The sequence below is a fragment of the Chelonoidis abingdonii genome, chromosome 3 (assembly GCF_003597395.2).
Source record: "Chelonoidis abingdonii isolate Lonesome George chromosome 3, CheloAbing_2.0, whole genome shotgun sequence".
Lineage (NCBI taxonomy): Eukaryota > Metazoa > Chordata > Testudines > Testudinidae > Chelonoidis > Chelonoidis abingdonii.
In genome coordinates, this window is record NC_133771.1 from 15,617,011 (window position 1) to 15,643,838 (window position 26,828).

At 43.4% G+C, this 26,828-nt stretch overlaps 1 protein-coding gene across 3 annotated transcripts in view; it reads right to left on the reverse strand.

Annotated features, from left to right (window-relative positions):
• Positions 1-26,828, reverse strand: part of CLIC5 (chloride intracellular channel 5) — a 125,399-nt gene that overhangs the window by 75,981 nt on the left and 22,590 nt on the right. The window contains exon 1 of one of the 3 annotated variants that reach the window (XM_075063618.1): positions 11,271-11,587. The exons of 1 other annotated variant lie outside the window; for it this stretch is intronic. In XM_075063618.1, coding sequence (XP_074919719.1) covers positions 11,271-11,333 — 63 coding nt within the window. In that variant the 5' untranslated portion in view covers positions 11,334-11,587. Of the gene's footprint in view, positions 1-6,589; positions 6,611-11,270; positions 11,588-26,828 lie in introns of those variants that run through there. One more of the 3 variants, XM_075063619.1, reaches the window with a different exon arrangement.

The window sequence follows — 26,828 nt, forward strand, 5'->3', positions numbered from 1 at the left end:
AACACTGTGCGCTATAATTTGCCTATTGAATTCTCAGAAATCCTCATGTATTTGTTTGGTACTTTCATCATTGCAATTCCCATTCACTTTGGCCCAGAAAGTTAGGTCCAGTAGTTTCATTTGTAGCATAACTGGCATTTCACTAGCAGCTATCTGTAGCACGTGTATAAATATTGTAATAAATGCACTCCATGCCCGTCATAAACAGATTGTTAAGGGTTAATGTCTCTTTTACCTGTAAAGGGTTACAAGCAGGGAACTGGAACACCTGATCAGAGGACCAATCAGGAGACAAGATACTTTTAAATCTGGGTGGAGGGAAGCTTTTGTGTGTGTTCTTTGTCCGTTGTGTGTTCTTCTCTTGGGGGTCTTGAGAGAGACCAGACATTACTAGCAACTTCATCTAAATTTCTGTTCAAATAGTAAGTAAAAGGGGTTTTTAGTCTTTTTAATTGGTTTTCTCGATTTGCAAATTTGGATCTGCCGGGTATACTTATATATGTATGGTTGCTGGGAATATTTTGTTTGTCTTGTACTGGGAGAAAGTTTCTTCTCTAGTGTCTGTAAGCTATAGGACCCTTAATATTACATCTTGAGTATACAGAGATAATTCTTTACTTTTTCCTTCTTTATTATAAAGATTTCTTTTAGAGAACTGATTGATTTTTTACCTTGTTCCCTTTTATCGAGGGATGGGTTTAACTCCACCAGGATGGTGAGCGGGGAAACCGCGGGAGGTGAGGGGAGAGATGGAATTCTCTGTTGTCCTTGAATCGTTGCTCTTTGTTGGAAGGGAAGGACATGGCTTCTCTGATTTGATTTAAGAGTTTGGATCAGTACTCTCTCAGGTGCCCAGGAGGGAAAGTCTGGGAGGGGGAAAGGGGGGAATGGTTTATTTCTCCTTGTTTTAAGAACCCAAGGGATTTGGGTTCTTGGGGTCCCCAGGGAAGGTTGGGGAGATCAGAGTGTCCCAAAACACTATATTTTTGGGTGGTGGCAGTGCTATCAGATCTAAGCTGGTAATTAAGCTTAGAGGATTCATGCTAGTATCTCATTTTTTGAACTCTAAGGTTCAGATCTGGGAAGGAATACTATGACAATACCATTCACAGTGCCTGTGCTTTTAGTAAATCTAATATTTGAAGTTTCGATTTTGATGCTGACCCAAAAGCTTGGCAATCATAGTCAGTAACTGGTCTAATTAAGACTCTGTATGCATTTCAGCAGTGTTTTCTTATCCACACCCTCATAATTAGTCCCCTCAACACTTTTAAGCAGGTACATCTTTCCTTTGTGTTTACCTATATATGATCTTTCCAAAGTAATTTAGTATCAGATATTATCCATAGGAATGTAAGCCTTTTAACGATACTTATTTGTTCTCCACACAGATACAGTTTACATTCCTTTGTAGCTTTCCTTTTTGTAAAGATCAATCCTTTGGTTTTAGCAATGGAGAACTTGAAACCCCATGCATTTCCCCTGTCTGAAGTCTCTCATAATATTTGGTTGATTCTCTTTTTTGCCACCTTATTATTCCTGCTCTTAATCCCCAGAGTGCAATCATCTGCAAACAGAATGACACCTACCCTGGCACTTAGTCATTTTGGAATATCATTTATCATAATATTAAATAAGGTGAAGTTGACAACACTTTCCTATGGTGTACCATTTTTAATATTTGACATAACTTCCCAACTGATTTACATGGTCTTTTTAGTAAAAAATTATCTAATCCATCCATATATTCTTCCCCTTATCCTAGTGTACCTACTTTGTACAATAAGCCTTCCCTCCATAGCATGTCATACATCTTTTTTTCAGTATCTAGAAAGACAGCTATCATGAAACCTTTGTTTCTCACATATTTGTGTATTTCAGTTTCTAATTTAACAATACAGTCAATGGTGCACCTTCCCTTCCTAAAACTGCTCTGCACCTTATCTATAATGCCATTATTTTCCAAATAGGCAACCAACCTTTCATTCACCATTCTCTCCATAAATTTTAGCCAGATAGTACATAAGGAATGTTGGTCTACAGGCATCCATTTTTGTGACCAGTTTGCCTGGTTTTCTTATTTTAATTACTACTGCATGTTTCTACCCTACCCATATCATGGTTTGTTCCCATAATAGTATCATATAATTCCAAAAGATCTTCCTGAAAGCAGACTGAAGGTTATCTAAACATTATATTGCATGTATTACCTTTACTTGAGGATGTATTTTTGCTTACATCAATAGCTTTCTCAAGTTCCCACATATAAAACCATTCATTCAGTGTAGTATCTTCATGTTTTCCCCAACTATATAATTGTTCATGCCTCTCTTCAATGAATTGCCTTGTAACTTGGCACAAAACTGCACTTTGATTTCATCATTACTCACCCTTCAGAAAGTTTGCTCAGACTTCTGCTCACTCATTATTAGAGCTTCTATTTTGTCAGTTCCAGTAACACATGGGGTGTAACTATGCTTATTCTGAATTCCATTAATTCTTCTGATTTGCCTATATAATTCTGAGGTTTTGATATCTTTATCTAACCTCCCACAATACTCCCTTAAACACCTTCTAATTTTTTTCTAATTCTTTGTGCTATTGCCTTACGACTTGTATTCTTTATTAGCTTTAAAAGATTTTATGTATTTTTCGCTTTCTCGCGAGTTTTGTTCCTTTCTTTAATTGCCATTGTGCCCTTCTCATTTCACTGTGCACACCCAAGCTGAATCAGGGAATTCCTTATAAAGAACTGCAGGATGTGGCTGATAGGAGAAGGAAGCCAGGGCTGCAGTCAGAAAGGGCTGGGACTACTGGCTTTGGGTGGTGCAGACTGGGACAGAGGATGAGCTCTGTAAGTGGCAGAGGAACCAGGGCTGACTTTTTTGTGTTATGGTTAAGGACTTTGTTTTGGGGACTCTCTGAGGATTATTTGAACCAGCCCAGGGGGGGCTGTTGGCCACAAGAGAGACTGTGTGGCAATCTAAGTGGCCTGTAAGTGGGGGCTAACAGGGGCAAAGGGAGTCCTGGCCATGAGATGGTGCTCAGTTAGCAGCTGCCATGCTGGAAGGAGGATAAGACAATTTACAAGCAAAGAGATCAGGGTGATGATTGGCATGTATCTTGTTAGCTGCAGGTTTGTCTGATAGGCATTTTGTGTAAATTAACACACAGACCCTGATTTTTTTTTATTGCCTTGCCTGTGATAATGTAGTTACTTACATCAGTGCAAAAATGGGTGCAAAATGCATTCACCTGTGTGAGTAGGGAATTCTGTGATGCTAGCCCTTTACAGCCATTTCGCATAGGTGTGAGTAACTTCACAATATGCAAGGCAGAAGAATCTGGATCCAGATTGATACACATCTTAAAAATATCACATGCATTAAATTCAACTCTAATGAAACCCAATCCTTTCCCCCTCAACCCACACACACTTTCCCTCTGACAATAAAATCTACCCATTTATGCTGGTAATGACTTGGAGTCATAAACAGCTTTAAAACGAAGAAAATATAAGTTGTCCAGTTTATCTTTAAAGAATGGTTAACTTTTTGCTTTGCTTATGCATATCTAGCCACCTAATACAGTTTTACAATGGAGGACATCATATGACCTTATTACCCTATATATGTTACTGCCGGTGTCACCAGACGGTGCTGTTACACATTTTCTTAAAGGTTCTCTTTCTCAGCATGAGAGCAGTGTACAGACTCTGAAGAAATTCTGTATCATTGCTAATTTTGTGCTAGAGAACTCTTGGTGGAAGCTGTGAGGAACAGCAAGAATGTTTGCTCTCCTCACTAATTAGAGTTGATTCTTGCAGCAGAGCTGCTCCCTGAGGACTGGGCATTGGGGCCTGAACTGAGAGGCTGAAAGAGAGGTTTCTCCGGCCTGCCTGCACATTTTCCATGATTACCTCTGTTCAATGACTACAGTATATAGTGTAAACAAACAAATTACACTAAGGCTATGTCTACACTACCCACCGTATCAGCAGGTTACAATCGATTGCTTGGGGATCGATATATCGTGTCTCATCTAGACGCGATATATTGATCCCCGAGCGCGCTTATATCGATTCCGGAACTCCACCAACCCCAACGGAGTTGTGGAATCGACAGGGGGAGCTGCGGATATCGATCCCGCGCGGTGAGGACGGGTGAGTAATCCGATCTTAGATATTCGACTTCAGCTACGTTATTCACGTAGCTGAAGTTGCGTATCTAAGATCGATTTTCCCCGTAGTCTAGACCAGCCCTAAGAAAACACCTGGATTCTGCATCACTGGTTTCTTCTCAAACAGGAAAGCAACCTGCAATGTCCCCAAATCTGCAATCACTTGGAAAAGAGGCAACTAGATAGACAGATGCACTAATTATGTGCATATTTTGCAAACATACGAACTACCTGAAAGTATACATTTTCTTTAGTATGAAAATAAATTACCTTTAATTTTATAACATGAAATTAAATACTAAGAAATATGTTTTATTAACAGCATAAGATCATAGCAGATTAATGAATGTAAAGATTGATACATTCTCCCTGTCTCATACACCTTAATTACTTTACTATAAATACTTAGCTCAAGGCTCGGGGAACTAGCTGCAGACTTCCATTATCTTTAATGAAGGCTCTCAAGTTAATTTCTCATGCACTGGTGGATTGGTTTGTTTAAGCGATGTGACTTTAAGGGCTTGTCTACACAGCCCCAGAGTATGGACTACAGGGGTGGTAATTGGAGAGCACTTTAATACACAATGCTCCAACTGCCCCATGTAGACCCTGCTAGTTGTAGCTAAAAGGTACCTAGCTGGTGTTAATATAATCCAGACTGCAGAGCCATGTAGACATCCAAATTTAGGAAGCCTGATTCTCCTGTCACTCACACTATTTCACACTTGTGTAAACTCCATTGACACTCATGGAGTTACTCTTGATTTGCGCTGGTAATCTGTACTGAGCCCAGAGTCCCAGGTTTCATCAATTTGTCTCATTATTGTTTAAACAGAGTCTTGTAAAACTATTTTTATGGTATTTATGCTGCAGTGTGGGCTACAAGTAACCCTGCACAACTGACATAGTTACTGATGCAGCATTCAGACCTGCTGATTTTAGCGCCACCACTGTGACTAAACTACAAAATGAATAGACCCAATTGGGCCACTTAGACACTAACTTGCTCTGGGGATGGTGTATAACTGTCCCAACCCAAGGTGGAGTGCAGGGAAGAAATGTGCACCATGCAACCCCCATTGTCTTTAATGGCAGTCAAAAGCTTTGAGCATTTAGGGGATTATGTCCATGCATTTACAAGGAATTGCTAAACCCTTAATATTATCCCCACCCAAGCCAGCTTCCAGTGACATTGTCCGAAAATGGTGTGGAGTTGCACGTGCTGTAATTTATTATTTGCATTACAGTGCCTAGGTGCCCTAGTTATGGACCAGCACCCCACTGTGATAGGCACTGAATAAACCTGTTGTGAATCTGCTCTGCAAAACATTTATATCTTTCGCTTGAAAACCTGCAGGATTCTGCAAAATGCACGATGGGGGATCTAACGCAATTTAGCAGACAACACTGGAGAGGGTGAACCAACGTATATTCCCTAATTTATATGATTTGTTCTCATTATTCTCCTTCAGCTTTGTTCCTTTTTTGAGTTACAAAGTACCTCTATCTGGTGTTTCAAGAAGTGCCCAAAACCATAAAAACAAGTATGTACAATAGCAAGAATCTGGGTTCATAATTGACTGTAAAATATCCAGTACTTCTTAAAAGACAGAAATAACTGTTGTAGTTTGTTTTTCCAGATCTGATTCTGATCTCTACTGTTAGCAGAATATTGTTTGATGGCAATCTACGTGTAAGCGGGGGAATGGTCCTGCTGTTGTGGGGAACTTTGCTGGCTTCTGCACTACCTCGGTGAAATGGACTAGCAGAAGGATCTGAGTCCTCGCTCCCACTTCCTTTACCCAGAGGCCTCCCTGCCCTCAAGGATTTCCCCATGCACTCTTCTGTCTGGCAGAGTCCTTGTAACCCCAATAAGGCTGGGCCCAGGATTCCTGGGGGGCTCGACCCCCAACCTTGCTGTGGTCACCTAGGTCGGGGTTAGGGTGTCCCCACTCCGGGGTACTCTCTCTGCACTGGATGCTTTCCTGACCCACTGATCATTACATACGATTTAAAGCAATACAGTTAATGTAATTAACAAATAGTTTAAAAAGGAATAAGGAAAATTGGAAAGGTTAAAGGAAACACATCACCCCGCTCTGTTGCAGGGAACATTACAGTGTCTCTGGACATCAGGACAGTTCACAGTCTGTTCCTTGTAGGTTCCAGCCTCCTTCTCAGGCTCTGGCTGGGCTGCAGGGATGCTGTGGGTTGGACACTTGCTCTGGCGGTGGCCACACTCTCTTAGGCTCTAGGTGGCAGGACACTTCTTGCCAGCGTTGCCCCCGCCCTGTCAAGGTTACGATCCCCCCCCCCAAGTTTGGCCTGCAGAGCCTCTTGCCTGAGGCACCTCCCTGTGTTGGACCCACTGCCCAGGGTCCCCCCCTCCCCGCTCTCCCCAGTTGCTCACCATACTTGGCTCCAGACTGCTCCACTCTGCCTCAGCATGGCTGCTGCTGCTGCTCTGCCTCCAGCTCCCTGGGCAGCTTCTCTTGCCCCTCTGACTCCGGTTCCTATAGCTCTGCTCCCAGGGCACGCCTGCTCTGCAGCTGCTTCTGTGACTCTGCTCCCAGCTCTGACCTGCTTCCTGGGCTGCTTGTCTGGCCCCTCTGGCTCTGGTTGCTGCAGCTCTGCTCCCAGAGCAGGTCTGCTCTCTCTGGTCTGTACTCTGGCTTTAGGGCTGCAGCTCTGCTCCCCATCTCAGCTTGGGCCCCTGCTCTCTCCTTAGCTCGGCCCCACTCTGTCTGACCCAGGCAATCCAGCTCACAGGGAGGATGGGACCCCTTCCCCCCACCCTGGCCTCCTGACTCCTTGATTAGCCTGCCCGTCCCGTCAATAAGGCTGACCTAGACTGTTGGCCTCTCCCCATTCCCCTGGGGACTGTCAGTCTCAGGGTCCTGTTTTGCCATCGACCCTTCCCCTTTTAGTGCTGGGAGCTAGCCAACCAAAACACCCCCACTGAATGTTAGTAAGGGGATAACAGTCCCCTGACATATGAATCCAACCTGTTATGGAACAACAGTTGTCACCAAAAGGTGTTAAAAGGATATTGCCAAGTTGTTTCCCCCAGTTTGTAAAATCATAATTTTCTCACTCTTTTCAGTAACTGCTTGGAACTAAAATCAGTTCTTTTATCATAAGTGACTTCATCTCTAACCCCAGGAACACGGAAGGCTTGATGGTGGAGCGGGATTGTTGATATCAAGAGCATCTCTCTTCATTCATGTCTCCCTTTAGGCCTAGATTGTGGCATTTAGCCAGAGCCGGGCGTCAGGGACAGTTTGAAGTGATAGTTCTCTAAGCTACGCCTGGGAAAGCACTATCCCCCCAGCGCTTAATGAGAATGCACCACCCTACTCCTCCCTGCCCCCCGTTGGGGTGATTTCTGTCCACAGGGGTATATAGTGCACTGTAGTATGTAATTGCATGCTCCCCTGAATGCAGAGACCGCAGCTGCTCCTGGGCCTTTAGCAGGGTGGGCAAGAAGGAGGGAAGACACCTTGTGCCCTTTCCATCCTGTAGACCCATGAAAGTGCCAGTCTGGCTCTTTCTGGCCTGTTTATTCAGGGATAACATGGTCATCGTTACAGCATCTTGAACGCTTGCCTGTGTTCACAACGACATCTTTAATTATTAAAGCAGGAAGAATTTTTTAAATAAAATGCACTTTGGGCCATTTGTGCTATTTATTTCATTTCTGAAGTGCACTCCACTTGAGCAATGCAACTAGATGACTTAGTTGCATTTTTTATTCTAGTTTGTTTCAATGTAGTTTGCTTTGGGTTGTAGTTTTACATTTTATTTCTAGCCAGTTTCATTTTCTGTTTTTCCATGCACTAGTCCCATTGTGCAAAGGGAGAAATATCTAAATCCAAACAAACACCCATTTGTACTGTGATTAAAAGGAAATCATGGAAATATTTTTATTGATCTTCTATCCACATCAGATTTTTACAAAATCTACATTTTAGACCTACTTTTTGAGTAGCAGGAGTTTGCTTTGGATGCTGTATTAAATGAAACAGGCAAGGCTCACAGGAAAAGCTAAATATACTCTCCATCAGGGTATCATTTATGTAAAATTACTTTGTTTCTCCACCACACAAAGAACTCAAATTAAAGTGAGTCACAGCACGCCAGGCTAAGTAAGTTCTACCTGCTGCTGTTGACTTTCTTAAAGCTAGCAGCACCAGCCTCTCTCCCTGCCGCATAGCTAGCCTCTCCTCTGGCAGACTTCCTTAATACCTTTCCAGACAAGTTTCTAGGGATTGCTGCTAGAAAGCATCAAGACCATTTATCTATACGTCTATCTACTTTCCTTTCCACTACTTCCAGCACTTTCATCACAGTATACTAACAGAAAAAAAGTTCAGCAAACATGCAGCTTTCTCCATAGCCAAAAGTTTGATATGTATTATGGCAAGGGTTCTCAAACTGCGGGGTCAGGACCCCCCAAAGGGTCATGAGGTTATTACATGGAAGGTCGCTAGCTGTCAACCTCCACCCCAAACCCCACTTTGCCTCCAGCATTTATCATGGTGTTAAATATATAAAATGTGATTTTAATTTATTTGGGGGGGTTGCACTCTGAGGCTTGCTGTGTGAAAGAGGTCACCAGTACAAAAGTTTGAGAGCCACTATATAATGGACTACGTGGTAGATGAAATATAAGTCCCTTGTATTCGTTTTGGTTTAAAGACTTTTCCCTTCTTTAAATGTACCCCAGATGCCTTCCCACACATACCCTACCACTCTCCATCTTCACACAACACCTCTGGCTCCATGTAGTTTCCAGGATCCAGGTGAAAATTCCCTAATGATATATTGGCTCCATCAAAAGCTCCACTGCAGTTTTCAACAGCCAGGATTTCACCCCTTGTTTTTAAAGCTCTCTGCAAGCTTGCTCCAGTATACCTAGATTCTCTCCCCTCTGTGCCTTTTGCTTATCTAGAACCTGCCACCTTTCCATCCCTCTACAGAGCCTTGCCATGGTTGGCAAGAGCCTTCTCCCCTGCAGCTTGTGCCACCGGGATCAGCCTTCCTATCTCCCTCCTCCTCCTGAGATCTCTGTCCCTTTAATTGCACCTGCAAACATCTCTTAATTTGACATTCTCTTAGTCATTTTTGAACTGTGTAGCTGTTATACTGAACTCTAAACCACAGTTATTTTGTTTTAGGGTTTTTTTTAATTCATTTATTTGGACTTTTATAAAATAAAAATCATCTTTCCAAAACCTGAACGCCCCTTCCACATCCATTAAAAATTCCAATTAAAAATGTCAGCTATTTCTCACCCCAGATGGAAGGGGCTGTAGGAAGATATTAAATGTGAGGAATCTTAGATACACACAATGCTTTTGCTCTAGTTCAATCACATGTAATGGGCTTGCTGCAGGACTCACTGGGTTAAATTCTCTGCCCTGTGTTATGCAGGAGGTCTGACTAAATTACCATAATAGTTCTTTCTGGACTTAAAAATAATCTATGGGCGACATCCTAGCCCCGTGAAGTCAGTGGGAGTTTTGTCATGGAGTCAGGATTTTAGGCTATGAATCTGTTAAACTAAAAGGAGAAAAAGTTCCCCATCCAACAGCTGATCCCAGCCAGAAGATACACCTCAAATCCACTCCCAGCCGCAGCACAACATTCTAGGCACAGTGAACAATCAATCACACATTCCAGAATACATGAAGGGTGACACAGTGCCAACAAAAGCACTAACACATTTCCCGACCTGCAACCATCTCCACCAATCTACCCCCCATCCCCCACAAAAAGCCTGGGGATGAAGTATACCAGGGAGCAAAGGCCACTGCAAGGCTCTCTGGCACCTCCTAAGCCCTGAATTGAGGGCTTTGCTGGATGAATGACCAAGTGCGCTCTACCTGCCTTGGAAGAACTCTCCACCTTGGCTCTGTATGAGAGGCCACACTTCAGGCAGGGCAAAGGCAGACAAGAGAAGGGATTGCAGATCATGCATTGTGGATGTGACTGCTATTCCAGTTTATAGGTTGGAATGGCAGTCATAGAGTGCACCGCAGTTCTGTACCCTGGGCTGGTGCGGGTGGATTTCACTTCCCCCATTGCTCCACACAAAGCCAGATCCAACTCCTATTAAAATCAATGGCAATCTTTGACTTTAAAAGGGAACTAGTTCAGCTTCCTGGAGCCCAAATACTTGGGCTTTACATGGGCACAGTGTCTTTCCCCTAGGTGAACAGACAGACTTTGCAGCATGCCTTGAATGTCAACAAATCTGAGTTCTGCACTGGAATCCATTTTGCATGAAGTTTACTATTAATGAAGTTGTATGCACTATGGGCTTGGACCAGTGTCCATTCAGATCGATGGCAAAACCCACACTGATCTCAGTGGTGCAGGATCAGGATCCATACCCTTCCCAATTACATTAATATTTTGAAACCCTATTATACTGTACGTACATGCATCTCCTTATGCACCATTGGGCCAGATACACTGATATAAATCCAGAGTGATTAAATTAACGGGACTACTCTGGAATGACATCTATGTAAATAAGAGCAGAATCTAACCATTTGTTTTTCACTTTTGTTTTGCCAAAGGGCAGCTGGCCAGCAAAGCTGTAGATAAAATTGAGAGTATCAGTTTAACTGACCCCCCCTCACCCCCCCTTGTTTTAGGAGACGTCTTTGAGGACTCCAGACTTGTCAGACCCTTGTTTGGTGCAGCATCAGGCCACCCCTGAGGTCTTCATTCTTCTCCCCCTACCTGCCACACAAATGGGCAAGGAAAGCACGTTCTTAGTGGCAAAACCTGGCACCCAAAATGCGAGGGATTGGCATGATGTAGGCAGCGGGCTTACAAACTGCAGCCTCTACAAGGAGAAAGCAAACAATGAAATAAAAGAATGCAGATTGTCACCACACAATGCTACCTTGCTGCTCCTAATGTTAGGGGAGAGAAAGAGCAGCCCTCTGAAACCGTATGCAGGAAAACAGCGGACTGTCCAAGTGTCATTTCTGCTCTGTGCCCCAGAAAGTTTGATGTATTAAATAAAAGCCCAGCTGGTACGAGAGTAAGACAGGTGTACAGCTCCGGCTGTGACTTACCTTCACGAAGAGTTCAATGTCAGGGTCTTTTCCTTCTCCATTAGCAGGAACAGTGTCTGTCATTTTTCACACACACACACCCCCCCCAAAGCCAGTGGCTGTTCTCTTTCTACTACAGGCAAGAGAAGGTTTCAGTTAACAGCAGCTAGGTTTCCTCCCAGGAACAGCTCCCATAAAGCTTTTAAAACATCTCTTTTCTATGGCTGGAACGTCCCCCAGGTGAAGAAAACAAGTTTCTGCATTAAAAACTAAATAAAGCTGGCAGAAAGCCACTGTTATAACAGTTCTTTGGAGCAACAAGTGCTGCTGTGCTGTGGTGTAGTAGCCTCATCTGTCAGAGCTGCAGCTCAGGGGGCTGCCAGCCCAAAATAGCCCAGAACAGGAGAAAGGGTGGGGCTAACTCACAGGGGAGGAGACAGCTGCTGGTACCTAGACCCTTGTCTGAGCCTTCCAGCAAAGTGTTTCATTCTTCTCTTAAGCATCTCTCTTTTTGTGTCGCAGTTTCTCTATCTCTCATCCCCTAGCTGAGAGCATCAGTGAAAGGAGGAGAACAGGAAAGCTTCACAGCAGACTGATTTCATTGTCTTACAATGAAAAAGTGAGAGTCTTTTGCTCCTCATCTGAATCAAGCTTCTGACATCTTTGAAATTCCTAGTATTTTCAGTGCAGAAAAGGGTAAGAGAAAATGGCCTGATTCTGTACTGCTTTATGCCTTGTGTAGCCATTGTTACAACTGCTCAGAGCGAGCATACACTGCTATGCAATCAGAGTAGTAGTGTTTTACACTCGCTTTGTACAACTGTAAATGACTGTGTAAGGTGCAGAGTGGTGGAGAATCAGACACTAAAGAGTGTGGCTGGGGGAGTGAGACTCCGATAGTGCTGCAGCACTTGCTAGGAGTGAAAAGCAGAATAGAGGAAACATGGTTAAGTAGAATAGTGAGCCCTGCTGAGCATGTCTATTCAGCCTACCAGTAACAAACACTGACTTCAGTGGGAGTTCCTTCTGCCAGGGCTGAATCAGGCATTTGGAATGAACAGTTGTCTTTCCTTGCTTCTTTCTTCCTTCCAAGGTTTGTTCCTTTGAACATCTCTATCATGCTCCCAGTTCTTGCATCCATTTATTCCCTTTGATTTTTTTAACACACAGTATAGGATGCATTACAACAAGGAAATCAAACAGAAAGTTTAAAATACTACCCTCAGGCCCAATGTCTCAAACAATTCACGCCTGCAGGGTTCACACCCTCAAAAGAGAATGCCTCTGTCCCATTGCAGTCCTCTCTGTCTTTGGTGCTGTGATGCTAAGATAGCAGCAGATCTCTTGCATTCAGTTAACTGTTGGCAATTCACTAACAGCAAGCCTAGCCATCTCAGAGCATTCACATTAACAAACCGACAAAAAAACAATTTCACTTTCCATTTCTAATATGTATCTGCCCTTTCAGCTACTCTTCTGACATGATCAAACACTAATCTTTTATGAAGGTGTTCCTGGTGATGTGGGTTCATGATAATTTTTAACTCCTTCCAGTGATCTCTGGGTGTTAACTCTAACAGAATTACATATTATTGCCCCAGTGCATTCAAATTTATACTGTTTGGGTGGGTAGGAGGATCCACATGCATTAGCTACATAACTTTTACATTGCAATTATTTTCAGACATCATCAAATTTTCAGCTACATGAACTAATTGTAATTACATGCATCAAAAAGCATAATCACAGCATAATTATACTATAATTGCAGTATGACAACAATATAATTATAGATTAAAATTACTGTTTTGTAAAGTGCATCCATAAATAATATAATCTCATATACACAATTATAACCTGTTACTTCTGCTGCAAAGTTTGTCTCCCTAAGTACTTCAAATATTGATTTAATTTTCCCCTTAATGAAATGGCTATGAAAACAGGAGATGGTAGCTGTGATGCTGGCAGACCAGGTGCCAGCTCATGCCAAGGTTCCAGGCCTCACTGAACACTGACAAATGCATAGTTGAAAACCAGTCTGCCTTGCCTGTATGGTAGTATTGTCAAGATAGATATTAGAGATGTAAGAATGAGTTTGGTGTTTAGATATTGTGAATAGCTTGTAGGATGCAGTATGTATTAGTCTAACTTATCTGTACCCCATGTTATAAAGCATAAATTCGTTAGTCTCTGAGGTGCCACAAGTACCCCTCGTTCTTTTTTCTCTGTAACTATATACCTCATCAAACAGGAAAGAAACCTTCTCTAATGCAAATGTTGGCTTCCTACAAATGATGTTAGGTCCTGCCCAACGAGAAGGCCTGTGAAACCAAATGAGCCACTGTGAGACATCAAAAGAACAAAGACTTTGTTAATTGAACTCTTTGCCCACGAACTCATCGCATCATTTTGGGCTCTGGGGAGAAGGGAATAAAAATCCCTGAGAAGGAGAAACTTGGTTCTGTTTGCTGCTTGAACTCTAAAGGGGCGAGAATAATTAAGCATAAGCAAAATAGGTCCAGCTGTTTTGCCTGGGTTAGCCCTAGAGGACATATGGTGTTTCTTATTCTAGAAGTTTCTATTATCTTTTGGAATCTAAGCCTGTAATTCATTTGAAAGTGTATGTTACCTGCTTTAATCATGTAAATAACTCTTATTTCTTTTCTAGTTAATAAATATTTAGTTTTACTATAGGATTGGCTACAAGCATTGTCTTTGGTGAGAGATCTGGGGATGCAACTGGCCTGAGGTAAATGACTGGTCCTTGGGGACTGGGAGTAACCTGAATATTGTTGTGATTTTTTTTATACAAGAGACCATCTGTCACAGAGGGGACCATCTGTGACTACATGGTAAGGCTGTTATAGTGCTTGTGGAGTTCACACTTGTTGCTTGGCTGGTGAGATCTAATTATAGAATACACACCCAGTTTGGGGTTTGTGCTCTGTTTCTTCACAGTTTGCCCTGAGGTGGGCACCCATGTACTCCAGACAGCGTGACAGTGGCCACTTTTGAAAGAAGGGAATCTTAACTGTGGGCACTTTTAGCTTCACTCTTATTGACAACTATAGGAAATGCTAGCCATTTTGAAAGAGGGTGGGTCTTTGTGCAATTCTCTGTAATAGAATATTATTCCTCAGCCCCTGAGGTGGAAAACACTTTCAGTTGTGAAGAATAAGGGATAAGAATGACCATCAATCCTAAAAAGAAAAAGGAAAAAAATCTTCGAATGTAGCCAATACACAAGATTCCAATGCATTTTAACTATATCGGAAGTTTGATGGATCTACACTATTAAGATAACTTGGAACAAAAATAACATGTTAAATTTCTTATACAAGGTCTGTTTTAAGTCATAAACTAATTAGCAGATTTACTTACAAATTCCTAGAAAATTAATTCTGTATTCAGTGAGTAAATTATGTCATTTTGGAAAGGATGTGCTGTATTCTTCCTCCATAACAAAGTGCAAAACTCAATTTTAACTTTCCAAGTGTATGAGGAACTTTCGTAGTAGTATAGCACCTTTCATCCAGAGATCTGAAAGCACTTTGTGACTGCCAATAAATGAAGCCTAAGAGCTCTCTTCTGGATTCGGAAAATATTATTTTACCCATTTTCAGATGACAAAACAGGCACAGAGAGACTAAGGTCAACATTTATTAACTTTTTGTTGACTCAATTGGACACCCACAAATGGAGTCAACCAAAGTTAGTGAACACTTCTGAAATCTTTGGCTTCGGAGCCTGATTTGCAAAGATGCTGAGCATCAGTTGGCTCCCATTTGCTTCAGTGGACGTTGCGAGTGCTCAGCACCTCTGAAAATCAGGTTATAAGTAATGACTTGCCCAAGGTCACACAATCAGTCAGCAGCAGAGCTAGAACAAGGACCCATCAACCCTGGTCAAATCAGTAGAATGTGCTCCCCAATTCCATCTGACTGCAGTGGCATATATACAATCAGTTTGCAATCTGTATTGCATTTTACTCCAACCGCACCCTCTAATGGAACAATTTTATACTGAGCCTCTAAGAGATGGACACAACTTGCATCCTGGAAAGAGGGGGCTAAAGTGCCTTAAAAAACCACTTTTGAATCAGAAAGCTACTTAAGTTATGGCAGCCTGTTCACAGCTGCCACCCAGAATACCACAGTCACATCCCATTCCTATTGCAATGCACCTACTTGCCCCTACCCACTATAACAGGGCTTGTGGGAAGGCTTTATAAGGCAACATAAGCTGCCTTGTGCAAAACCTATGCCAGCGAGAATTCTCCCCCTGGATGCTCTGAGGCTCTAATGGCTCTTTGATAATGCCACAGCAAGAGAAAATCCATCCCCAAATATCTGACAATCAGAAACGCATCTCACAATAAAATCACTACAAAGAAATGCCTTGTGGCAATTCAAATCTATCACTGCTAATAACCATCCTTTCAGGTACACGTGGCAAACCATGTGTTACACAAAAGCCAACCTCGTTTGGATATGGGACATTTAATTAAATGGCAGTAAACTAAAATATAAACACACCAAGCAGCAGAATTATCTAAGCTTAGCAATAAAGTGCCTATTGTTGACCAGTTTCTCTCTCCCTAGCAGCTTGATTCTGTGAGATGCTGAGTGCCTCCCGTGAGGTGCTGAACGCCCTCATCTCTCATTAGAGTTCAGGGGGGTGGACACGCAGTTTCCTACGAGTGGTGCTCAGTCCCATGGAGGATTGAGCCCTCATTCATGTAAATAGTATGTTATCTTTCAAAATGGGCATGAAAGCTTGAACTCAGATAAACATTACAGGAACCACTGAATAGGAGGGAAGATATAAAAAGGTACTCTATAGTCTATTTGTGCCATTTTTACTGGTTTGTTGTTGTATAAAACTGATGTATCACTTATACCCTGTTGGAACCTTTTCTCATGTGATGCTATTATTCCACACAAAGGTTGGTTTCTGTGGTGTAAAATCAATTTTTCCCTCTGTAGATGTATTAAAGATAATCGAATAACTTAAATAATTAGCACACTCTCATTTTACTGCAAAGAAAGAAGTTTTTTTAATTTGGCCTTTTGCTTTTTCTCCAGTCAGAAGTAACAAAGGCTTTGAGTTACACACAAGACCAAGACTAGATACAGATCTATGAAGTCTTCATAAGCCAGGTCATTATAGTTTGAGGCTTATGAAGTATGCAATCATGTGACCCCATTAATAAAACAGGACAACTCCAGAAAGAGAATTGTCACTTATTGTGCTCTGTGCCTGAGCTTTAACATGCTATCAGCTTTCATAGGCCTGATCTAAGCCCCATTTTCCAGTAAAGATGCATTTTGAGAAGGTGAATGGGAGGCCAAGTATAAAGAACAAAACTGTCTATAAAGAGTGACACTCTCTCCTAGAATGACAATTACCTAGAGTGAACTCTGCGAAGAAGGCATTTTGCTGTGCTGACCTGGGCTTTGTACCCAGCTAAATATCATTTTGCCCTGTGAGGGTGGGTGACTACAAGATTCATAACCTGGTTACATCTCCTGAAATTCAGTACAGAATAGCATCACTATTTTTCAGATTGGATCTCATTTCCATTAGAATCTGATACAAGGGATGAAATCTTGTCTCCCACTGAAGGCAATGTGGGTTTTGCTACTGACTTCATCGGGCCCAGAATTTCATCCAAGAGTTATCAAAGCTGTCTAGCTACCCAGAAGTGATTGAACTAACCAGCAACTACCTTATTAGCTAGTGAACACCATGTATGCTCAGGGCATGAAGAAATAAAGAACTGCCAGAAAAGAAAAGACGCCCCCCCCCAAGGCCAGTTCTCAATCATCTGTAGCTATTTCTAATATCCGTGTGTTATTTGTTTTGCTGTACTATTTACTTAGCAACTTAAAGCATATGGAATGAAGTCCTGAGTAAAAAGGGATTTCAAGCAAAATGGTTTAATTCAGGGGAAATACACAAAGTCAAATCCTGGGGTCCTTGCTCAGGTTTCATGGAAGTCAAAGGGAGTTTGCCTCACTAAATACTGACTACACCATGGGGCCAGATTCAAAGTGATCCTTACACAAAGCTTTCCCCATCAGCTTGTGCCACAGGAGGGCCAGATAAAATTACAGCACATATGCAAAGGGGAGGGGCTCCTTCCCAATTCCCCTACAGATTCATGGTGCCCCAATGTGGGAGAGGGCAGGATGGGGAGAAGAAAAGACAGGACTCTGACTCTGCCCCCACCCCCACACTCTAGTCAGTGCGCAATGAGGAATAAGATGCATCACACCAATGAGTGTAGTACCAGCTGTACAGTCTGTGTGACTCCGGGAGGCATTTTCCATCCCTGAGGCATGATACTGTCCAATACCAGCACTGTGGCAAACCTCTGTATTGCCACTCGCTACACAAACTACCCCTGTGGAAGTCTATAAACCCCTAGTCACCATGTTACGTGTTCTCCTCTTTTTCCAAATCAGAAAGGATGAGATTCTGTTACAGCCACCAACCACAGAGTCTGACTCTTTATATCAAGCTGTCAAAACATATGGTTTTAGCTCTGGAAGTCTCAGAGTAAAACCCAGCTATTGGCCACGATGGTGGGCATCACATAAGGACTTCAGGATTTGGCCCTATAAGAGTTTTGCCCAGAGTTAGTTTGTCTTATAGAAGAATAAAGTTTATATTATATGTAGTAGAGTTTGCTTTCACATGAGTGCAGTTTAGGACTTTGCTATAAAATACCTTTAACAAGGAGCCTTCAGCAAAAATTCACATTGCTGCTTCTCGTACAGTGGAATTTCATTAAGGAACAGTTTTGACAAACCTCATGTTCAGATTGTTATGTCTGGATGATCACAGCCCTGTGGCACTCAGAAAATGTGAAATTGTTTGCTAATGTTGAAAACATTAAAGAAAATCAACAAAACTATTCTTCATCTTATCCTTACATTGATCACCATAGCTGAAGGACAAACCCATCAACAGAATTTTACAAGCTTAAAAATTTAAACTAAAATTCATTTTTTCAAATAAACTCTTTTAAAATATATATATTTTTTATAGATTAGGATCCTTGAAAACTTTTGGAGTTTTGTTGTTTGTTTTTTTATCAGGAGTATTTAGTCAAACTGGTTTTCTTCAGTTAAGAACTGAAAAAGTGGCTTTCTTTTAGGGAAAAGCTGCAAATGCCTGCATTTTACTTCCATGGCAGCAGGAATAAGTAATATTCACTCACTAAACTGCTCTCTCTCTTGCTTGTGTTCACCAGAGTAGCTTCTAGAGGGCAGTGTTTTCCTCCTTTTATTATCATTACAAAGCTGGCATCTCAATTAAACACCAAGTTGCAACTAAGAATACTTTCCAAAAGGAGAAAGGAAATCTTCAGTGTCAAACTCTATGACTGTTTTAAAAAGTACTATTGTATCAGTGAAAATATAACATTAAATATACAACATAAATTCAGCAGCTGAAGGGAGGCAACCAGGGACATAGTTTAGTGAGTCAAGTGAACAATTTTATTTCAGCATTAGGCATGAGAAGATGAAAAAATCCATTCACCTTCCTCTGCTAAATAAATAATCTACAATCAGAATGCTAAGAAGGAACACAATACCAGCCTCGATATGGTCTTATTCTTAGCTACTTTCATGTAGAATTATCATATACTCCTCTGTAGTACAGAGCAGTCAGTTTTCCTCTTGCTGTCACAAAACTAAAACTAACTCATGTAACTTGGTCACATTCAGGGCCAAATTGTTCATTGATGTAACTTGACTGACTGAGAATTTGGGATACAAAATTGTAAGGTCTTGCCTACTCACAGGATGTACCACTATCTACCAGTATAGTTAAAGCAAACAATTCCATTCCCCTCCAGTGTGGACACGGTTATACTAATATAAAAGGTGCTTTATACTGGAATAGCTTATGAATGTTTAGGGAGGGGAATGAGCTATAGTGGTATAAGGCACTTTTATACTAGTACAACTGCATCCACACGCGGCATTTAGACTCTAACTATAATTGGTTAAAAAAAAAACACACACACACAAAACAAAAATCACCTCCCAATCAACATATTTTGCCAGCCCAAAACCTTTCTATAGTCATCGTAGTATTATTATTTCTTAAATATCCGTATTATCATCATCATGTCCAGAGACCCCTGGCCATGACTTTCTCGGTGCAGACACACATCAGATCCAAGGGCCATAACCTGAGGTTCCAACTCAGTTTGTAGTCAGTCCTCACTCAAGCCAACTCCCATAGATTTGAGATTCTGACACTCAATAGCTGTGTTAAAATAAACTTGTGAAACACCAGATTTGAACAACATGAATTCTCCCCTTATGCTGATAAAGTTGCACCTCTTCATAACTTGTGGTCTCTGGCTGGCATCATGCTGGCAATGTCATATACCTTGTATCAATGAATAATGTGCAACCTGATGACCCCAAGCCTTTCAGAGAGCTATCACTCTTCGGAACTCAGTAGAGATCTACCCTCATTCATATTTAATCAAATGCTAAAGTTTGTGCTAAAGTTTCCATAAAGTTTGCCAGTGTAATTAGCTTCTTTTTCTTAGCTGATCATCTCAATCTATTATCAAACAAATGATATGATTGTTTGCTATTCAAAGGTTCTGCATCTTGAAGCATTTCAAGCTGATTAGGCTGTACTTCCTCTGAGTTGTTCCTTGCTTGGTGCCTCTTCACTGCAGAGTTAACCTGGGTGATCAGCACCTGGGGCCGAACCCCCAGGTTAGCCTAGCCTTAGTGTCTGCCACCACACAGCAAGCCATACTTGAGTTACTGTGTCCTCACACTGGTGCTGAACTCACACATGTGTGTCACTGGGACTTCTGAGGGCAAAGCCCATGGTTCTTTGTGCTGCAGTAAGGTGAATTGTTCTGTGATTCTTTCCCAGTGAATCATAGGAGAACTTGTCTGTCCTGGGTACACAGGGGAATCGAGGGAAGAAATTTGAGGACTATCAATATTCAAATGATTTAGCCTGCGTCTTAACTGCATAGTGAGTAAGTTACCAGGCTGAATGAAAGCAGATGCTTATAGCCCCAGCCAAGCAAGCTAGCTCAGATGAAAGAGCCACTTAACTCAGCTGAGACAGTTTGGTGTAGAAATGGGAGTCAGGTTAGGGGCAACACCCAAGTAAAAGCCTGGGTCAACTCTGCAGTGAAGACTTACCCTAAAGGTGAAATTTACCCTTGTGCAAAGAGCCCAGCACAAGTACGATGCCCCACTTAAAATAAGGGAAAACTTTTGTGCCAGTTGTCACATGTAATTTTTCTCTTTTTAACTTGAAAATCTTCCACCCCTTCCTCAGAAAGATAGTCTGATGTGCATGCAGGAGATCACTTGAACAAGGAAGAACACAGGCCACTGGGTACTGACCAATGCCTGACAGCAATTTCATATATTACTGATAAGCAAGACTTCATCAGAACCGACAGGCATCTTTCCAATCTCATAATCATTACACAGATGTCAATGATTGACAGAACTCTGTGTAGAATTGACTAAGGTCTGACAGGAGGGTCACATGACGTAGGAAATGCTTATAGGATACAGAGAGACAAGGTGGGTGAAGTAATATCTTTTACTGGACCAACATCTGGTGGTGAGAGAGACAAGCTTTCGAGCCACACAGTCTGAAGAATAGTTCTGTGTGGCTCGAAAGCTTGTCTCTCTCACCAACAGACATTGGTCCAATAAAAGATATTATCTCAACCACCTTGTCTCTCTAATATCCTGGGACCAACATGGCTACAACTACACTGCATACAATAATAGGATACAGAATTCTTTACCATGAAGTTACCAGTTCAAATCAAGCCCAGGCTATGTAGTAACTGACAGCTGATACTAGATGAGTTCATTAATGTTTCTAAAGGTGTTTCACTATGTTAATAACGATTAATATTATCTGACAGCTATTTAGGGAGTTATGTGGAATAAGCTGGTGGCATCTCACATCCAAGGTATCCATATCATACCAACAAAACCTGACATTCACAGAACAAAGGCTAATGATTGATTAGACCATGATGACTTAGTCTCTTATACCTATTTCCAGAACTGGGTATAGTCACAGAGGATCTGTCTATACTGCAGCTGGGAGTCAGCTGCCCAGCCCAGGCAAGCAGAGTTGTGCTAGTGGGGCTTTAGCTAGGCTGCTAAAAACAGCAGTGTGAATGAGAGATGGGCTTGAGAGCCTGAGCTGCTGCCCAAGCCACAACTTTCACGCTGCTTTTTTTAGCTCACTAGCTTGAGCCCTGCTAGTATGAGTCCGTCTACCTGGGCTGGAAGACTTGCTCCTAGCTGCAGTATAGACATGCCCATTGTTTGGGGCACAGTATGGGAGCTTCCATTACTGCTGATCATGCAGTGCCTCTTCTGCATCTAAAAAGATAAAGAGGTCTTCGATCCCCAGGATGATCAACTCAGCATCTTTCACAATAATTAAATTTGATTTAAAAGATCTCTACATTAAAAAATAATGTTTAAAAGATTAGGCTATTCTTTTATGAAGGAGAAATGGACAATGCATTTATAAGCGATCTTTCCAGAGAATTAAACATATCAAATAAAAAAAATCAATTACCTACCTTTTCATAACTGTTGTTCTTCCAGATGTGTTGCTCATGTCCATTCAAAGAAGGTATGTGTGTGCCACATGTATGGTCCTCGGAAGGTTTTTCCCCTAGTGATACCCATCGGGTTGGCTAGGGAGCCCCCTGGAGTTGTGCCTTCATGGCAGTATATATAAGTGCCTGCCAACCTGCCGCATCTTCAGTTCCTTCTTGCCGGCTACTCCGACAGAGAGGAAGGCAAGTGGGTCTAGGAATGGACATAAGCAACACATCTCAAAGAACAACAGTTATGAGGGGTAGGTAACCATTTTTTCTTCTTCGAGTGCTTGCACATGTCGATTCCAAGTATGTGACTCCCAAGCCTTACCTACAAGATGGGGTTGGAGTGCCTGGAATCGATGATTGATGCTGCCGAATGCTGCATCATCTCTAGCATGTTGGGTAATGGCATAATACAAAGCAAAAGTGTGAACTGACAACCACGTCACTGCCCTGCAGATCTCCTGGATCTGGACCTGTAACAGAGATGCTGCCGAAGAGGCCTGCACGCTTGTAGAATGTGCCATCAGTGCAGGGGCAAGTATTTCTGCCAAATCATAACATGCCTGGATACGGACATGATCCACAATGAGATTCTTTGAGAAGACACTAGGAGGCCCTTCATTCTGTCTGCTATTGCAATGAGCAGCTAGTTCGACTTATGAAAAAGCTTCGTACATTCAATATAAAAGGTCAATCCTCACCGAACTTCCAAGGAGTGGAGCCTTTGGTGCCGGCTGTTGGCGTGTGGCTTAGGGTAGAAAACTGGGAGAAAAATATCCTGATTGGCATGAAGCTAAGAGACGACCTAAGGGAGAAAGGCCAGGTGAGGTCTAAACTGTACCTTGTCCTTATCAAAAATGATGCAAGGAGGGTCGGAGGTTAGGGCCCGGAGCTCAGACACCCTTCTAGCTGACATTATTGCAACCAAGGATGCCACCTTCCATGACAGATAGAGTAATGAGCAAGTTGCTGGGGGCTCAAAGTAGGTCCCTATTAGTCTTGAAAGAACCAGATTAAGGTCCCAATCCGGGATCAGCTGCCTCATTTTCGAGTACAGTCTTTCAAGGCCTTTAAGAAAACGACCAACCATCAGCTGGGCAAAGACTGACCAGCCTGCCACTGCTGGGTGGAAAGCTAAAATGGCTGCTAAGTCAACCTGTATTGATGAGACCGACAGATCCTGTTGATTTAAGTGCAGCAGATAGTCTAAGATGAGAGGTTCCAGTGACTAACCTGTGAACACTAAATCAAGAATCGTTCCACTTTCCAGGTAGGTGGCCCTGGCGGAGGGCTTCCTACTACCAAGGAGAACCTCCCTAATGGGTTCAGAACACATTAGCTCTACTGGGTTTAACCACAAAGCTTCCAAGCTGTGAGGTAGAGAGACTTGAGGCTGGGATGCTGGAGATGGCTGTGGTCTTGAGAGATCAGGTCCAAAAGCAAGGGCAATGAGATTGGGGTGTTCATCAATAGCTCCAGGAGCATGATATACCAATACTGGTGAGGCCAGGCTGGAACTATCAATATGACTGCAGCCCTCTCCCTGTGGAACTTGAGCAGAAACTTATGGACGAACGGGAAAGGTGGGAATGTGTACAACAGGTGGTCCATCCAAGGAGGAGAAACATGTCTGCAAGCAAGCCCGGACTGTGATTCAGGTAGGAACAGAACTGCAGGCATTTCCTGTTGCTTTTTGTGGTGAAGAGGTCAAATTGGGGAACTCCTCACTTTTGGAAAATGCTGTTCACCATATCCAGGTGAATGGACCACTCGTGGTTGTGGAAGGATCTGCTGAGATAGTTCGTCAACTCGTTCTGAGAACCCAGGAGGTAGGATGCTTCCAAGTGAATTGAGTGCAGAAGTCCCATAGTTTGAGAACTTCCTGATATAGGGGAGAGGAGCGAGCTCCACCCTATTTGTTTATATAAAACATTGTGGTCATATTGTCCGTCATCAGCAACACACATTTCCCTGGCAAGTGGGCCTGGAAGGTCTGGTATGCCAAGTGGACTGCTCTCAGCTCCTTGATTTTGATGTGAAGCGAGAGCTCATCTTGTGACCAAAGTCCCTGGGTCCTGAATTCTCCCAGTTGAGCTCCCCACTCCAACGCTGACGCATCTCTAACTAGGAACAGTGAGGGATGCGGTTTGGCGAAGGGGACTCCCATGCACACTGCTTGTGGGTTGAGCCACCATTGGAGAGACACGAGAACTTGCAGTGGGTATGTGACCACCTTGTCCAGGATGTTGCATGCTGTACCATGTACGTACAAGCTGTCATATGTCTGAGGAGCTTCAAACAATTCCTTGCTGTGGTGATAGGGTATTGCTTGAAGCCGTTTATGATGTCATGCATTGTCTGAAAACGAGACTCTGGCAGGAAGGCTCTGGCCTGTCCCAAGTCCAATACCGCCCAATGAACTCTATTCTCTGAGTAGGGGATAGTGTTGATTTATGTACATTCAGGAGAAGACCCAGCCTGTCGAAGGTAGATCTTATCATAATGATGTATTGCTCCACTTGCACCTTGAAGCGGCCCTTGACCAACCAGTCATTGAGGTACGGAAATACCTGCACTTGGCTTTTTCTCAGGAAGGCAGCTATGACTGCCATGCACTTGGTAAAAACTCGAGGGGCTGCTGACAGGCCAAAGGGGAGGACTGTAAACTGGTAATGGTTGTGGTTCACTACAAACCTGAGAAAGCGTCTATGGGCTGGGACTATCGATATGTGGAAGTACGCGTCCTTTGGGTTGAGGGCGGAGTAGTAGTGTCCCGGATCCAGGGATGTAATGATGGCAGCCAAAGAGACCATGCAGGACCTCAGCTTCTCTATGAATCTGTTGAGTCTTTGCAGGTCAAGGATGGGTCTGAGACCCCCTTTGGCTTTAGAGATTAGGAAATATCAGGAGTAAAATCCCTTGTCCCTTAGCTCGTGAGGAACCTCCTCCACTGCTCCCATGGCGAGGAGCATTTGAACCTCCTGCGTGAGGATTTGCTTGTGAGAAGGATCCCTGAAGGGGGATGGGGAAGGGGAATGGGAGGGAGAGGGTAAGCAGAATTGGAGATAATATCCCACTTCTACAGTGTGAAGAACCCAACAATCTGAGGTTATCTGGGCCCAAGCACAATAGAAGTGGGACAGATGGTTCAGAAAACAGGGTGAAGGATCCATTACTGGACTTGTGCATCACCCCTGGACGCACCGTCAAATGCCTTGCTTAAAGCCTGAGGATTGCCTCTCTAAGTCTTGGCCTTGATTGGGTGGTGCATGGGGAGGCTTACGCCTACCATTCTTGCCCCCCTGGAGAAGTCCTGCCTAGGCGGGGGAGGACAGAAGCACAGAGGGAGTTGGGGCTTAAAATATTTCCTCTCAGTGGCGGGGGTTTGTAGACCCACTGAGTTCAATGTTGCCCATGAATTTTTTAGGCTATGGAGCTTGGAGTCAGTATGCTCTGAAAACAACCCCATGCTGTCAAAGGGCAAGTCCTGAAATGTTTATTGGATCTCTGGGGAAAGGCCTGACCTGGAGCCATGAGAACCTCCTCATGCCTATGGCAGAGGACATGGTTCGCTTGGCTGAGTCTCCCACGTCCAGTGAGGCCTGTAAAGTGGTCTGTGCCACTGCCTTGCCCTCCTCCACAGTGGCTGCAAACTCCACTATAGAGTTTGACAGGATCAACTCCTTAAAATTCCCACGAATTAAAATTGTATCTACTCAGAATTGCTTGCTGGTTAGCAATCCGAAGCTAGAGTCCTCCAGTGGAGTACACCTTCCTACCAAAGAGGTCCATCTTCTTTGAGTCTTTCGATTTTGGAGTTGGGCCTGCTTCCCTTATTTTCTCCCTCATTCACCATCACTATGACCAGCAAACCAGGCTACAGATAGAATCACAGAATATCAGGTTTGGAAGGGACCTCAGGAGGTCATCTAGACAATCCCCTGCTCAAAGCAGGACCAACCCCAACTAAATCATCCCAGCCAGACTGAATAAGCATTTGTACCCCTTAGAGGAGACGAAATACTTTCTCTCTACCTCCACAAGGTCTTCGTAGTGGCTTGGACAGTTTTAATGAGTGGTAATGCCACCCTGACGGCCCCTCAGGGGTTAAGATGTCAACCTGGGGTCCACAGATTCAACCACCTCCTTGGCCTGTAGCACCATGTTATGAGACACCCTGCGCAACAGCTCCTGGTGCACTCTATTATCAATGGGGGGCGGCCCAGAGGACGAAGACCCCACCATTGTCTCATCAGGCGAGGATGATGCCAACGCCCTAGGTGGTACTGGGCCCCCCTGTCCCTCCGGCTCCCTGGAAGCATCCTGTTCAGTGCCGTGCTGCTCTGCACCAGTAGCGGCCTCAACACCAATGGTGGAGCTGGGACCCAGACGGGGATCTGCACCAGGGTTTGAAGTCATCTCAGTGCCTCATAGCGGAGGACAGTACCAGGGTGGTAAAGGGACATGCCCTTTTGAGATTATGAACTGGGAGCCCCTGGAGTAAGTGCCTTGGGCCTGGTGGTATTCCCATTGGGTCCAAAAAGGCCATTGTGCGGGTCCTTGCCACTGCATCAGCCACTGCACCATCCCTGCCTCTTGTCTATAACGGCACCACTCCAAACAGTGCCGACCGAGCCTGGAGTAATAGGACTCTGCCTCCAAGTCTGATGACCAGGACTCCGAGTGTGGAGCCCATGGTGGTGCCAAGTGGGACAGTGCTGGAGAGTAGTGCCACGGGGAAGGCAAGTGGGTGCCTCATAATTGCGGGCTTTCTTCTGGATGGCACTGCGCCTTGTGGTGCTGGAGATCTATCCTGCCTGGCGGGGGACTGCACTGCAATCAAGTCCCTGGCCACCTCGAGTGTGTCCAGGGTGGAAGGGAGCTCCAACTCCTCCTCTAGCAAGAAAGTCCAACAACATCGGACTCAATGGACCTCT